General features: G+C 40.8%; 5 protein-coding genes and 1 long non-coding RNA gene across 6 annotated transcripts; 3 read left to right on the plus strand and 3 right to left on the minus strand.

Moving 5' to 3' along the window:
* The first annotated feature begins 118 nt into the window (after window positions 1-118).
* On the plus strand, window positions 119-8,165 carry LOC105835945 (ubiquinone biosynthesis monooxygenase COQ6, mitochondrial). The gene is made up of 8 exons (XM_012679620.3): window positions 119-346; window positions 632-822; window positions 1,047-1,286; window positions 6,356-6,463; window positions 6,588-6,650; window positions 7,019-7,329; window positions 7,668-7,950; window positions 8,038-8,165. Exons 1-8 carry the CDS (start codon window positions 151-153, stop codon window positions 8,077-8,079), a joined length of 1,434 nt encoding a protein of 477 aa, XP_012535074.2. The 5' UTR covers window positions 119-150; the 3' UTR covers window positions 8,080-8,165.
* LOC105835944 (transient receptor potential channel pyrexia) lies at window positions 1,293-6,349 on the minus strand. Its single transcript, XM_012679618.3, has 6 exons — window positions 4,915-6,349; window positions 4,555-4,850; window positions 4,299-4,481; window positions 3,816-4,101; window positions 3,192-3,569; window positions 1,293-3,122 (listed from the first exon to the last, which is right to left on the minus strand). Exons 1-6 carry the CDS (start codon window positions 5,032-5,034, stop codon window positions 1,551-1,553), a joined length of 2,835 nt encoding a protein of 944 aa, XP_012535072.2. The 5' UTR covers window positions 5,035-6,349; the 3' UTR covers window positions 1,293-1,550.
* Window positions 8,166-8,425: 260 nt separating the features above from the next.
* LOC114254886 lies at window positions 8,426-8,867 on the minus strand. The gene is made up of 2 exons (XR_003626196.1): window positions 8,739-8,867; window positions 8,426-8,643 (listed from the first exon to the last, which is right to left on the minus strand). It is a non-coding gene; the product is annotated as an uncharacterized LOC114254886 (long non-coding RNA).
* On the plus strand, window positions 8,594-11,205 carry LOC105835946 (aarF domain-containing kinase 1). The gene is made up of 2 exons (XM_012679621.3): window positions 8,594-9,067; window positions 9,523-11,205. The coding sequence occupies exon 2, from the start codon at window positions 9,537-9,539 to the stop codon at window positions 11,112-11,114; it is 1,578 nt and encodes a 525-aa protein (XP_012535075.1). The 5' UTR covers window positions 8,594-9,067; window positions 9,523-9,536; the 3' UTR covers window positions 11,115-11,205.
* A 225-nt stretch (window positions 11,206-11,430) lies between these two features.
* LOC105835949 (39S ribosomal protein L11, mitochondrial) lies at window positions 11,431-12,803 on the minus strand. The gene is made up of 3 exons (XM_012679624.2): window positions 12,634-12,803; window positions 12,168-12,357; window positions 11,431-11,781 (listed from the first exon to the last, which is right to left on the minus strand). The coding sequence occupies exons 1-3, from the start codon at window positions 12,766-12,768 to the stop codon at window positions 11,519-11,521; spliced, it is 588 nt and encodes a 195-aa protein (XP_012535078.1). The 5' UTR covers window positions 12,769-12,803; the 3' UTR covers window positions 11,431-11,518.
* Window positions 12,804-12,951: 148 nt separating this feature from the next.
* LOC105835948 (THAP domain-containing protein 1) lies at window positions 12,952-14,233 on the plus strand. Its single transcript, XM_012679623.2, has 2 exons — window positions 12,952-13,142; window positions 13,232-14,233. Exons 1-2 carry the CDS (start codon window positions 12,990-12,992, stop codon window positions 13,967-13,969), a joined length of 891 nt encoding a protein of 296 aa, XP_012535077.1. The 5' UTR covers window positions 12,952-12,989; the 3' UTR covers window positions 13,970-14,233.
* The last annotated feature ends 391 nt before the right edge of the window (window positions 14,234-14,624 follow it).

Raw genomic sequence — 14,624 nt, forward strand, 5'->3', positions numbered from 1 at the left:
AAGTAAATTAAGAGTTAAATTTTGTGTATTTAGCGTAAAACAAAGGAAGAATTTTCATTTTCTTCCCTCCTCTCGAAAAAATTCGAGACTCGAACGAGTCACGTGTACCTGGTGCACCTATCGATCGACTTCGTTGCACTCGAAGCAAAAATGGCAACACTCAGGGAAGCGATATTAACTTGTCGTTTCGTCCTTGTGTCGTTGTCACGGAATTGCGAGCATGTCATCCCCGGCGTAACCGCGGTCTCGAGAAAAAACTATTCAACCGTCACGGACAATGAAAAAACCTACGACGTTATCGTCGCCGGAGGTGGCATGGTTGGCACGACGTTGGCATGCGCCTTAGGTTAGTTTTTACCAGCATTATTAATTTGTTTTATAACAAATAATCGAGAAAGAAAAATAAAAATCACTGACTTCTGTTCAATTTATTTGAAAATTCTTAAAATTATTTAAAAAGTTGTTAATTTTCGAATAAAAAACTAAATTTAAGTATGAAAATATTTTTGTGAGGTAAAATAAGAAAAATACTTAGGTCTTAGAATATACTTGTTTTAAAACTGATGATCTACTTAGCCATACCTTTTTGTATCTAAGATATATGAAGCAAGTATATGTTTATTTATTTAAGCAAACAATCGGAGATTAGCAGGCAAGAGGATTTTGCTTTTGGAAAATAGCACTAAACATGAATATACACCACCTGAACAATACTCTAATCGAGTTGTTGCATTGAATCAGCAAACTCGTACCTTGTTGTCCAGCATAGGCGCTTGGAAACATATAGAGGCAGTCCGCTGTTCTCCAGTACGAAAAATGCAGGTATGCTCCCTTTTTCTCATTAAGCTTTGCATTATTAATATAAAAATAGTTTCTAATTATAACATTGGTCTGGATATGAGTAATTGTAATTGTGATTATAATTAAAATAAATACTATAATTTAAATATTTAGGTTCTGATTTTTATTTTTGTTACTTTATATTATTCCAATTTATATAAAATTAGAAATTCTATAAAATCTAAATATAATAATTTTTCCAATAGGTATGGGAAGCGTGTTCTGATGCTATGATAACATTTAATGAAGATTTGTCCAACAAAGAATTGGCTTTTATAGTAGAGAATGACTTGCTATTGCATGCGGTAAACAAGCAACTCTCTGAAAAGGAAAATGTTACTGTGATTTATGAATCTAAGATTGTCAATGTAAAACTGCCGAAGACATCTATAGAACTCGCCACTGTAGAGTTGCAATCTGGAGAACACTACAAAGCCAAGTTATTGGTGAGGACTAAGCAAAATTACACTAAATATCTTATATTATTTGCGAAGCTAATACATGAGTTGTCCTGATTGTGAATGTGCTGTTTGTCAATTTGCATCTTTAATTCTAGATTTATTATTATTAGCACCTTGGCAGTTCTTTCTTGTCTTAAGTTCGCGTTCCTTTTTTGGATCGCTAATGGTCCTTGGGGTCTTTTTTTAAATAAATGTATTTTTTTTTTAATAATTTGAAATGCTCAGTGAGACAACAATAATTAAGCAACATTAACGTAAATGTGGAGACATGTTCAAGTCTCTAGCGATACTCTCCACCTTGTCAGTCAGTATGTCCAGCCTTGTGCCGATATTGTACGAACATCTCTTCAGCTCGACCGCCAGCTCGTTTAGTTGTTGTTGATTGCTTTCAGTGCTGTACATCCTGCTGAGCCTCACGTGAGTCGAATCCGTCGCCGCGTTCGCGACGTTCGCATTTTGCAACAATGGTGGTGGCATGCCGCCTCTGAACGTCGCCCGCCGCGTTTTTCTCTCGCTGATCAGGCGATATATCGCGCGGACGAGGTCTCGTGGTAGACGTCTTTCGCGCGGATCGTTCGGCCGAATGTGCAAGGCACAGTGATATGGTGGACGTAGTAGCAGAGCACCTCTCCTACACACCCGTATTATTCTCCATGCCGGAGCACGATCTAAGAGCTTGGAGAATAACATGTTCTCGAGATGAGCCACGAGCTCGGCACGGCGCACTAATCGATCGAGACCGGCGCATCTGCGAAGCTCCTGGATATCCGATACGGCTAGACCGACCATCAGATTCGTCAAAATCACTGTCACCAGGATGACGAAGCCAAGAAGCATCAAGTGGGCTGTGCCGGGATATTGGAGCGGTGCTTTCGAATCGAAGAAGACATCTTCGAACTCAAGCTCGCCTGACATCATGATCATCGTCTTGAGCAGGCTGATTAGCGGATTAGCGAAGGACTTATAGTTCTTGTGCAGCACAGTGAAACCAAGGGAGAAGCCGACTATGAGGCACATATAGGCCGCGAGAAACTTGAAAAAGTTGATGGACACTTGGGTGAACATCTGTACATAGATACCGAACATGGGAAAGCGACCGACCACCATCATTAGCTCGATCCAGACCAACAAAACACCGAGGGCAGCGACATGATACTGCCAAGTGTATCCCAACGGAATCAATATGATGCCGGAGGCTACGATTACGCTCCATTGCAGCCAGTTCTCCCAGCGTTTAGCGTAGGAGCAGATACCGTGAGCGACTTGAAAGAGTTCCTTGCACGCGAGCACACAGGTGAAGCCCAGCACCGGCCAGAGGAGAACATTGCTGAGCCGTTTCACACGCCAAAGATACGTTGCTCCGACGTAACCGGTGAAGAGGATAACGAAGATTGAATGAAACATCAGACTGAGTAGGAAGAACTTCCGAATACGTAACCACTTAAGGTAGAGAAAACTCTCACACAACGGGTGCTTCAACACGTGGCCCTGACCAACCTCTACCAGGCAGAGCATCAGATCTGTCTCACCGCGACCGCCCGGTACCAACGGTCGAAAATCCAGCCGCAACTCGCAGTCCACGTCACCCAGCTCGTGATCGTGCAGCGAGATTGCCTGATCGAAGCGTGCCACGAAACGCGGCAATACCTCCGGGGTACGACGTATAATAAAACTAAGGGCGGTAACGCCGCCTTTGGTGCGCGCTGTCACGTCGGCGCCCTTCGCTAGCAGCATTATCACCGTGGGCGAACTCTCGTTCAGAGCCGCAATGTGCAGCGGCGTGTAACCAAACTTGTCCGGCTTATTAATCGAGGCACCTGCCTTTTAAAGCAAAACATTTTTCATTATGTTTGTCATTTGGAAGATCTTTTTCAAATGAACTGTACGAACCTGTATTAAAGTCTTGACCAGTTCACCGCTCCTCAGGGCTTTCGCGACTGCGGCATGTAGCGGAGTTCGTCCATCGTCATCCTCCGCGTTGACCTTCGCACCGGCGCTTATTAATACGTCCAACGTTTCTACAGACTGAGCAAGCGCCGCCAGGTGCATCGCCGTCTGACCGCGTGCATTCTTTGCTTCCCAGGCCGCACCGGCGTTCAACAATAACTTGGTGCACTCCATACTCCCCTCTTCTGCTGCCAGATGTAGTGGTGTTGATCGCGCGACTCCTAATTGCACCCTCACGTCCGCCCCGTGATTCAACAGCAATTTAGTGCAATGCACGTTACCCAAACTAGCCGCCACATGCAGAGGTGTCTCTGTGTAGACCTGCCAACAAATCGTATCAATTTGCTGAAGAAATCTTCACTCGAATCTCAAAGAGATACGCGTTACTTTTAGTGGAAAAGTTATTTCCGATCCGTAGAATCGATGTTAGAAATTTCATGATCCATTACTTTTTTCTTATCAATTACAATTATCTTGATTACATTTTATTTTAAAGATTTTTCATTTAGTCATCACTTTTCCATCAAAGTTTGTGTTTGAATTATGTTGGTCATAATAAAGGAGCACCTGTGGATTATTAGGACAAGCACCTGCTTGCAGTAGAGCTTCGACGCAATCCCCGGCATTGTTCAGCACGGCGTAATGGAGCGGACTCCTGCCGGACAATCCGGCGTCCACGTTCGCGCCCGATCTGATCAAGCATTTGACGACGGCGACGCAACCCACCGCCGCGGCGCAATGCAACGGGGTGCATTTCTTCCCGTGATCCCACTTGTGCGGATCGGCACCATGCTTCAATAACTCCTCTACGAGTTTTACGGATGCAGCATAAGCTGCCAGATGTAACGGTGTCCTAAGATACAAAGTATTATTTCTTTTGAATTTAGTAAAAATTATAGGGATCACTATTTTGATTGATTAACTCTCAATCATTAATCGAGATTTCTTGTAGTCAGCTATTATAGAATCAAGTAATTTTTGAGATGTTTAATTAACTAATTCTAGATAATTATATGTCTGTATATTGCAAATTATAGCTATTGCATATACCTTCCATCGCAGTCACTCGCGGAAACTGACGCGCCTTTATCTAGCAAAGCCTTCGCGACTTCCGTATGACCCAACCAACTAGAAATCAGTAGACACGTGTCTGACCATCGCACAAGTAGTTGACCCGGAGTCGCAGCAGCTGCTGCTTCATTTTCGCTGTCTAACAGAGCCCTTCGCATAAACCTGCACGCATAGATTTATTCTTACATATCTTATTCTTATAAGACTAAACCGCAATTGTCGTTATTGTCATTACCCGTTTGCAAATTTAGACAACGACATCTTATGATGTCTGTCTACGGTGTTATTTAGAGTCAAACTTTGAAATTCCTCTAGAGCCTTTTGCAGAGCATCTTCTTGAAGAGCAGGGATCAGGGACAGAGCGACCTCGCCCCCTGGAAGATTCGATAACGCCATTTCGACCTCCTCCTTGCTCCAAGGTTGCTCCTGTGTCATCGGCGATGTCGGTATATGACACGTGACGGAATCAAAGATGTTCTCAGAGGAGATGCTGCCGCTGATCTCACTCATCCAAATGTCCTCGCTTTCCTCCTAAATTTGGTACACGAACGTTATAAAGAAAACATCGAAAGATTATCGATTCTTTCTCGCTGACCTTGTTGCCGATCATAGTAGACTGTGTTCCGTTGTTGGCGGCTTCCATCGTCGGCTCCTCTCGCGTCAGACGACTGCCGGAAAGTCTCTCGAAAAAATTCTTCTTACTGAGAATCGACATAATTACGCTCTCCTTTGGATTCTTAAAGAAATTATCTAGGCCATGAATGGATATTATAAACAGATACTAGCAGTATAATCGCGCAATTACAAAACAAAGAGTGTAAAGTTTCTTCAACTTGATGTTATTTCTGCGGCCGCGCACTGATAACAGCGCACACTTCTACGCATGCAATGATACGTTTATCACTAGACGAATACGGCCGACAATGTTGTTTTTTCCAATCAAGTGTTAGTCACTTCAAGCATTAACAAGATGACTACTAATGGGAATTTCTGTAAACATCTTGTCATTTCCTTTGACGTGCAATCTTCTTGACGTCGTAGAATGAATGACTTCCTAATGCACGTCCATCGCTCGCTCTTGCTCGCTAATACTGAACACTTATCCGGCTATTCCGGTTCTCTGTATATCTCAGGATACCCACACGTGTTTATAAAACAGTGTTATATATTTAGCTTCCATTAATCTCTCGCGGCTCTCCCTTGCTTTCCTCGAATAAATCCGGCATGTTTCAACGACAAAGAAGGAAAAGAAGAAAATTCCCGACCGCAAACTTCTTCCCTACTCCTCTTCCAGCGACCCTGGAAATGATTGGTTTTATCAGCCGACTCTGGTCATCCCACAACAAACATGGGCAATTCAGTGGGGAATTCAATGTGACAACGAAACTAATCCTGCCATGTATTTTTTTCCATTTATAATTCCATTTAATTTAATTGAATTTATAATTCCATTTAATTTAATTGAATCCATTTAATTGCATTGAAAAATTCAAGAGAATATGTTTTCATAGCCGATATATTATTATAATTCGACATAGCTATCAAAGACGATTTATCATTATTTCATCAATTTAGGACAATTAATTTAAGAGAAAAATTTAGAGAAAAATATGTTTAAGTTATTTTTAGATATAAGAATAATTAAGTAATGAGTACAATGTTTATTTTAAAAAAACTGTTATAGTTAAAGTGTTATGTAAACGGTTTTTTATTTGACTCTGATAGAATGTGTAGATAGCACTTTTTGAGGGTGATATTCACAGATTTGTGTATAAACGAAGCAACATTTACGATGAAAAACGAATGTAAGACGTTAACCATTCGGTGCAGATAATCTCCACAGAAATCTGAAACGAAACTGATGTTATTTTCGTACATGCTTATAAATCTGTGGTATACTCACCTGTCACAACGCGTACTTTTCATCGCTAATCTAATAATTCCTTGATGTTTGTAATAACGCTTATAATTTTACTTTTAAGATGTGGTTACCGTCAAGAAAACCAATATAAATAAAGCATTTTAATGCGTTCCAGGTGGGCGCCGATGGCGTTAACTCACTAGTGAGAAAGGCGATGGGTGTGATTTATCTCAACTGGCAGTATAATCAATTGGGCATTGTCGCGACCCTCAAGCTGTCTGAGGTAATATTTTTCTTGGAAATGTAATATAATACATAACAGAAATAAAATATACGTTTCTCACGTTTAAGAAAATATCTGTGAATGAGCTACTGAGTTGGCACATTTGTCACTACTTCGATTTCAGCCCACGGAGAACATCGTCGCTTGGCAGAGATTCCTTCCAACAGGTCCTATCGCACTGCTTCCGGTAACTCATCAGTTTTCATACCTATTAATTCATCTGTTCACATGAACAATATTAAAGTCTAAGGAGAGTTTGAAAACTTTAAAATAGTTGGAAAATATCTTAGAGATACATCCAAATCAATGAAAAATGAAATAGTAAAAAATAGAAATATTATTTAGTGTAATCTTTTTCAAAAGTAATTAATGTTTGATGCACCAAATCATATATTTTAAATAGTGTATGTATAGATTAAAATCATAGAATCTACTTGATTGATAGAAGTAAACCTAAGTAATTTAATCAGACGGGATTACAAGGAGGAACAAAACTTGATCAATTAATTCATCATAATAATAATTCATCATAATAATCCTGCGATTCTCTAACAGTTGACAGATTCCCTCAGTTCGCTCGTGTGGTCCGTGTCGAGCGAGAAGGCAAAAGAATTGATGAAAGTTTCGGATGAGGAGTTTGTCGACAGGATAAACGAGGCATTGTGGAAGACCTATCCGAAGAGCAATATTGTCGAGAGTGGGATGCATGGATTTCACTGGTTGCTCACGAGGCTCGCCTTGAAGACTCACGCGACTAGACAAATGCCGCCGTCTGTGGCAGCGATTGTGGAAGGATCGCGAGCCTCGTTTCCCTTAGGTTTCGGCCATGCCTCGTCTTACATTCAGCCAGGCACGGTGTTGGTCGGGTAAGAAAATCTCTCATCTTTGGGATCTTATTGGCAATTGTGGTGCTTGTGAAACTAAACCGAATAGATCTCTTTAATATAATATTTAGTGTATTATGTAAATTTAATTTAAATTTAATATTTAATTACGATTGCATTAGTTAACGAGTGCTTAAAAAGCCTGATTATAATCTAGTGATTCATTTTTAACTAATAATAGCATACCAATAGTAAGTCCGAAAATTCGTAAGTCGAGATAGTCGTAAAGAGAGAGAAATCTTTATAGAAACAATTTATCACATTGTGCAACAGACAGGTTTAATACTTTTTTTTTTACTGATCTCTGCGTATTATTAAAGGGATGCTGCGCATCGAGTTCATCCTTTGGCAGGTCAAGGTGTGAATCTTGGTTTTGGCGACGTGATGGAGCTGACGCAAATCCTCGCCGAGGACGCCATGACCGGCAGTTGTATAAATGATATGCAGTCTTTGCGAACATATGAGACGCTGAGACAACGTCACAATGTACCGATGATGCTCGCTATCGATGGGCTTCATCGGTTCTATCAATACACCGCTGCACCTGTTGTTCTCAGTAGAAGCTTGGGCTTACAACTAGTGAACGCTATCCCGCCATTCAAGGTAACGTCGTACTGCATTTTTTAAAGAAGGAAATATTGTTATGAATTTCTTGTTCAATATTAACTAAAGTGCAATTTTTCTTTTTAGAAATTGTTGATGCAAAAAGCTGCAGGGCATGATATTTTTTAAAAGTTCCAGCTAACTGTAGGATTACTGTATAAATATTATGTGATATTGTATAACATTGATTAAAAATATTTCGGAATTGAAGAATGGAGTTTGGAATTTACTTTTTGTATTTTATATGTATATTATATAAAGTTTAATATTGTGAAGATGCAGATGATTCATATTAAAATTTAATCATGTATGTATAATAATATATAATATTATTAATTTTGTTTTACATTGTATATATTTTACATTGTATTATATATTTATATTTTATATAAAAGAATTTTTTTGTGGTGTATTCTTGGAGATTTATGATAAAATCTAATAACAATCGAGTTTTTTTTTCAAATATATTTATATCTTTTTATAAGTAAAATATTATTTTCTTAAATCGTAAATCAGAATGAAATATCAAATGTTTTATTTGCATAAGGTACTTTGCGACCTCAAAACTTTCATGTACGAACGAACAAAAACAGTTTATGCCAAAATGTTATGGTTTTATTTAAAAAGGAAAACATAATTTTTGCCACAGAGTCTCGTGTACGGCATAACTTAGAGGTTATTTAGAGAAAATTCCTACAAAAAGAAAGTGTATAATCTCGAATGTCATCTGATGTCATTGCTCCGAAAAAGAAACTCTTTCTCGTTATAGGTTATCCACGATTACCTACTGGTTATCTAACGGTGACACGTTTCATCCACGTGGTTGGACCGATAGAAGACCAATAGATTTGAATTGATCTAGCTTTTTAGTGGCCGTTTTTGTGAAAGTATCGTGCACGTTCAAGACATCAGTCGAAACGCAAAACTTGGCACAGAATCGTTAGTGAGACTCGCCCCAGAAGACATGTAGGCTACGAACGAGGTTAGCTGTACCCCTTTCCAAAGCTCATGTCCTGCAGTCGCTGGATTCGATGCCGCGGGACGTCATTCTTGTGTCGCGCGATTTTATGAGGACCTCTAAAGGCTCTAAACGTTATTTTGTACACCTTAGCAATAGGTCAGTACATTACGCAATTTTTATATTCACGCTTTATTACATAACATTTGTAACGTCCCTGTCGTAAAGGGATCCTGGAGCAAATTATTAACATTTTTTCATTAGAAAATATCTTTGAATTGACTTTACAGAATCACAAATTCTTTTACACAATCAAAATACGCACAAAAATAAAGAGGGCAAAGTGCAATTTCATGTTTCTGCATATAAAAAAGTTTCTGCAATTTTTAAACATTTTTAATATGTTCACCTTTTTTTTTGTTATCAATATAAAATTACCCTTTGTTTTCTTCATTTTCATGGCTATTTTAATTGTATAAAAAAAAATTTGGAATTTTGTAAAGCCTTCTAATACAAAAATATCATTACTCAGTCTTTTTTTCAGTTAAGATTATTATGCGTGTGTGCGTTATCTCATTACAAACATTGAAGTAAAGAAACTGTCTTTTTCGCAGGAACCGTCAACCAAATGGCGACGATGTTCACATCGAGGAGACTGCTCAAGGTCGCCACTATTGGAACAATCGGGCTCGGTACCCTGGCATCCCTCAGAGTGAACGAGTATGATATCGGTGCCATCGGCATCGTGCGGCTGAGCCGTGCCGCGCTTGCGGTGCTCGATATAGGCCGTCACTACAAAAAGGAGTTGTACGGCAGCAACCTGGACAAAACGTCGCCGGAGTATAAACAGCTGAAGTCAAGCGTGCACAAGTACGGTGCGCAGCGGCTGCTGGAGCTCTGCTGCGCCAACAAGGGGGTGTACATCAAGGTTGGCCAGCACGTGGGCGCGATGGACTATCTGCTGCCGCAGGAGTACGTGCACACCATGCGAGTGCTGCACAACGCGGCGCCGCAGTCCTCGTTCAGCGACGTGCTCACTGTGATCAAGGAGGACTTCAAGCGGGATCCGTACGAGATATTTCAAAGCATCGACCCGGAGCCCCTGGGTGCCGCCAGTCTCGCGCAGGTGCACAGGGCCGTGCTGAAGAACGGCGACGTGGTGGCCGTGAAGGTGCAGCATCGCGCCGTCAAGAGCAACTCCTACGTCGACATCAAGACCATGTCGGCTCTGGTGAGCATCACGTCCCTGGTATTTCCAGACTTCAAGTTCAACTGGCTAGTCAAGGAAACGAAGAGAAACATCCCGCAGGAGCTGGACTTCGTGCGCGAGGGCGAGAACGCCGAGAAGGTGCAGCGACTCTTTAGCGGCTATCGCTGGTTGAAAGTGCCTAAGATCTACTGGGACGTATCGTCGTCCCGCGTGCTCACGATGGAGTTTGTGAACGGCGGGCAAGTGAACGACCTGGAGTACATGCGCGCCCACCAGCTGAACCCGTACGAGGTCACGAGCAAGCTCGGTCGCCTGTATAGTCACATGATCTTCATCGAGGGTTTCGTCCACTCGGATCCGCATCCCGGTAACATATTGGTGCGCAATCGTGACTCCCAGGCGGAGATCGTGCTCCTGGATCACGGCCTCTACGCCGACCTGTCCGACGAGTTTCGCTGGAACTACTCGAAGCTGTGGCTGGCGATTCTCGACGGCGATCGTGTATCCATGAAGGAATACTGCACGCGTCTCGGCGTCGCCGACCACTACGGCCTACTTTCGTGCATGGTGTCGGGCCGTACGTGGGACACGATCATGTCCGGCGTGCGCAAGACTCGGTACGATACCCGCGAGAAGGAGATGTTCCAGCAGAACATCCCGAATCTGCTGCCGCAGATCAGCGTCGTACTGGACCGCGTTAACCGGCAGATGCTGCTGATCCTCAAGACCAACGATCTGATACGCAGCATCGAGTACTCGCTGCGCACACAGTCCAGGATGTCGGCCATGATAGAAATGTCCAGGTGCTGCGTGCGCTCCGCGTACGGCGAGAGGCTCAAGCAGTGCTCGAGCGCGTGGGACAAATGCCGGGTGCTGTTCGAGGAGCGCTGGGCGCTCCTCAAACTGTCGCTCTACTACGTGTACCTGGGTCTGATAAACTTCGACTTGAACCGCTCGGTCGAGTCTCTATGGACGAAGGACTTTTATCCATTTTAATGAAGGCTTCTTTTTAAATTAAATGTGGTTTTTTGTTATTTTTGTGTGAATTGTCGGGCTCCTTGGAATCTTTTTTTTCTTTTTTTAACGAGAATTTCTTTTTCAAGAAATCTTACAGAAATATATATCTTTTTTATTCTTGATATATAGATAAAATGATATAAATAATTCTGTATAAATATTCTGTAAAATATGTAAATTTTTCTCACTTTTTATATCAGATATTATATTATTTCTTGATTAATCATCGCCGCGTCGGAGAAATATTTAATTAATTTAATATATTTGTTTTTTTTATTAAATAAAAATGCATCCGTTAAAAGAGTATGCTTTTTATTACATATATATATATATACAATAGTTACAATAGAAACAAAAATATTAATATATATTCTACTTACAAATTAGTTTGTTCTAAGCACTTTGCGTTCTTTAGCTAATCGAAGCTCCTCTTTATACTCCTCGATAAACGCTTCCCTGTCCTTTAGAAACTGCGCGTATTCGTTCCGATCTATCTCACGCACGATCTCGATGCCACATGTGCGGGCAATGCCGACTAGCATCTGACACATGTGCTCTAGAGACAGCAATGCATTGGGTGGATCCTCGGCCTTGATCTTTGCGATTTCGTATAAATGTTTCAGAGTTATCTTGCCGGCTATTTCGCCTACAAAAAAAGGATACTCATGATTGCACCTTTATTACCTTCTCGAAAATATTTAACGTTAAGTCATTCTTGCGATTTTTCTCTAATAAAGTATTACGTATTAACAAAACAAATTAACACTGTATTGTGACACATTGTATTGTGACACTTCTGATTTAATTTTCATTACTTTTGCATAGTATTACTTTGCAAGTATAAAAAAGAATTCTTCAATGATTTTTACATATACTTTAACATCTCTAAAACTGTCCAGTACTTACTGGTATGATAATTTATAATGCTCTTAGTTTATCAAAGAACAGAAATTTGCAGGACAAAATTATTGAATCATGTGTAGCATTAAAAATTGAGAATTCAAGTTTTAAGTTGAAAGGAAGAACATGTACCCTTCTTAACTCTTCCTTTCTGTATCCCAGCTGCCTGTTTCAAATAGTACGTCGCCGGCGGCTTGTGGATCACCAGATCGTACGTTCTGTCAGAGTGGACCTTCACTCGACAAGGCAAAGGAATGCCCTCCTTGATATTGGCTGTCCTCTTGTTGAAATCCTTGCAGAAGTTCTCGATGTTGATATTCCTCTGGAACCAAAAAATCATCCGTGTTAAAAGCAAATCTTGCAAACCTAGGAATTCACAGAAAGAAGAGAATTTTCGCAGAAGGCAACAACAAATTCCCATCACACCGGCAAAGAAATTGATGTATATATCCTATTCAACGGATTAAAAACTGGCGCGTACGGCGCTGTTTAAATCGTTATAAAATAATAATTATGTTATAAATTAATATTACGAAAACGCGTGTTCGACGAATATATGTCAAATAAATGTTTACAGCGGTAGTCTGGTGAACCTAACCTGTCCGAGCTGAGATCCCAGCGGTGGTGCAGCCGACGCCATCCCCGCGGGGATGTTTGTCCGCAGTTTCGACGAGTGGTCGATTTTCTCGAGCACCTTCTTGCCCATTTTCCTCCCCATCGACCCCTTCGACATCTCCACGTGCCGTCCAAACTCCCCTACAGGAAACCTTAACCTAATCTAACTGAAAAGAGCAGAAGACTGAAGAGAGCGCCGCTCACGACGACGACGGACGAAGACGCTATGATTATTCCATAACAAATAAGTCACGGGCGTCACGACGTGAGGGGGCGAGCGTCACGTAGCGCCGAGTCGCGGGAAGTTTATTGTCGTTTTTTTCGATCGATTTCGCGAGGATGGCTGGCTGCTGCGTCCCCGGTTGCAGAAACTCGACGACGAAAGGATTCTCGGTGAGAAGTTTCCCAAGAGATCGCGAACGAAGAAGACAATGGATCGTCAGTATTGGCGTACCGAACTGGCAGCCCAACACGAACAGTCGTATATGCGAGGTACGCGATTTATTCCTTAATTATTAATTGTGTAGAACATGAAATTCGTGGGGTAAATTGCAGGAGTAAATTTATCTGTTCATGAATAGGCGCACTTCGCCAAGAACATGTGGGAAAAGGACCGCTGTGATGGCAAACGCAAGTTGAAGTTTAACGCCATACCCACGATTTTCTCTCACATGAAGACAGAACCCGCGAAGAAATCGAACCCCGTCTCGTCGAAGAACAACAATGGACTCTTTGAGTCAAAAAACGGACCAGTCAACAGCACCATAAACATGCTGATCGCGAGTCTAACGGAGAAGGGAGAAGTCAAGATAGATCATCAGTATCAGTTGTACCCTAATAATGTCGAACAACTAAATCAACAACTAGGGAACTATCCGAACGCGTCCGCGCTCATATCTGCGAACGAAAAAGAGACGGACTGGAAGAAACGATGCGAGGAGTTGACGCGTCGGCTGACGAGGAGCGAGAACGAATGCGAGAGACTTCAGGGTGTCATAAAGAGGCGGGAGGATCTGTTTAACAAACTGATAAAGAAGAGTTACAACTGCGGGAAACTTTTGAAGGAACGTTTGAGGAAACTGAGGAAAGAAAAAGAGCAGTTATACGTCAGCCTAAAGGATATCTTCAATGAAGATCAACTTAGAGTTCTCACCAATCCCACCGAGAGCTGTGACGAGTGGTGCGACGATACGATTAGGCGAGCTATTCGACTAAGACTTGCTTGTAACAGCGTTGGCTATCAAGAGATTCTAAAACAACGTATTCCTTTGCCCTCGGAGCAAGTAGTCCTGGATAAAATAGTTGAAATAGGCATTTAAATTGTCAAAACTTTGGAACATGTACAAGTTTTATTACTTTGATATATCATGTGTATTGTGACGATTAAATGCAGAATATTTATTATACAATATTATTAATATTGTATAATATTTTATATTAGCAATACATGATTTTTATTTGAAGAAAAGTAGCATAAGTTTTTATTTTGTAAATAAAATGGTTTTAGCAGTCTCGAAGGAATTTGTTACCATGAAATGTGTTCTTAGAAATGTAACGTTTTAGAACAGAGTTCCACAACTTAATTTAATTGGAATTTAATTAACCATGACCAATATATAGAAAAATTTATTTTATGTAAAATTACAAATTTATATTCCGGATTATTAATTGTATATTGTAAAACTAGACCTAAGCAATTAATATTTATCAATGTAGATTTGTAATCTCGGTTTAATTTACTTTATTATAAGAATTAGAAATAAAGATTAAAAGTAATTAGAAAAGTCCTAAAACATTGGGAAGATACTTTTTCAGAATAAATGTTTTTGTATGATGATTTCACCGATGAGATTACTCATTGGTGATCATTTTTTAATCGAACATTTTTGTATCTTCGAATCTCGCGGTCAATTCCGCCATATTGGATTTTAATATAGCCTGGACCAATCGGTGATGGGGGTCGAATGAATTAAA

The sequence above is a fragment of the Monomorium pharaonis genome, chromosome 1 (assembly GCF_013373865.1).
Source record: "Monomorium pharaonis isolate MP-MQ-018 chromosome 1, ASM1337386v2, whole genome shotgun sequence".
Taxonomy (NCBI): domain Eukaryota; kingdom Metazoa; phylum Arthropoda; class Insecta; order Hymenoptera; family Formicidae; genus Monomorium; species Monomorium pharaonis.

Bases quoted from the DNA above. Each gene is read 5' to 3' on its own strand.
- LOC105835945 (XM_012679620.3), top strand. From the start codon at position 151: ATGGCAACACTCAGGGAAGCGATATTAACTTGTCGTTTCGTCCTTGTG. The intron at 347-631 runs GTTAGTTTTTAC...TATTTATTTAAG, and splicing joins GACGTTGGCATGCGCCTTAG to CAAACAATCGGAGATTAGCA. The intron at 823-1,046 runs GTATGCTCCCTT...TTTTTCCAATAG, and splicing joins CTCCAGTACGAAAAATGCAG to GTATGGGAAGCGTGTTCTGA.
- LOC105835944 (XM_012679618.3), bottom strand. From the start codon at position 5,034: ATGTCGATTCTCAGTAAGAAGAATTTTTTCGAGAGACTTTCCGGCAGT. The intron at 4,482-4,554 runs GTAATGACAATA...CTATGCGTGCAG, and splicing joins TTGTCTAAATTTGCAAACGG to GTTTATGCGAAGGGCTCTGT. The intron at 4,102-4,298 runs GTATATGCAATA...TTTGTATCTTAG, and splicing joins GCGAGTGACTGCGATGGAAG to GACACCGTTACATCTGGCAG.
- LOC105835946 (XM_012679621.3), top strand. From the start codon at position 9,537: ATGGCGACGATGTTCACATCGAGGAGACTGCTCAAGGTCGCCACTATT.
- LOC105835949 (XM_012679624.2), bottom strand. From the start codon at position 12,768: ATGTCGAAGGGGTCGATGGGGAGGAAAATGGGCAAGAAGGTGCTCGAG. The intron at 12,358-12,633 runs GTTAGGTTCACC...TTTTGGTTCCAG, and splicing joins TGGGATCTCAGCTCGGACAG to AGGAATATCAACATCGAGAA. The intron at 11,782-12,167 runs GTACATGTTCTT...CTTTTTTTGTAG, and splicing joins GAAAGGAAGAGTTAAGAAGG to GCGAAATAGCCGGCAAGATA.
- LOC105835948 (XM_012679623.2), top strand. From the start codon at position 12,990: ATGGCTGGCTGCTGCGTCCCCGGTTGCAGAAACTCGACGACGAAAGGA. The intron at 13,143-13,231 runs GTACGCGATTTA...GTTCATGAATAG, and splicing joins CGAACAGTCGTATATGCGAG to GCGCACTTCGCCAAGAACAT.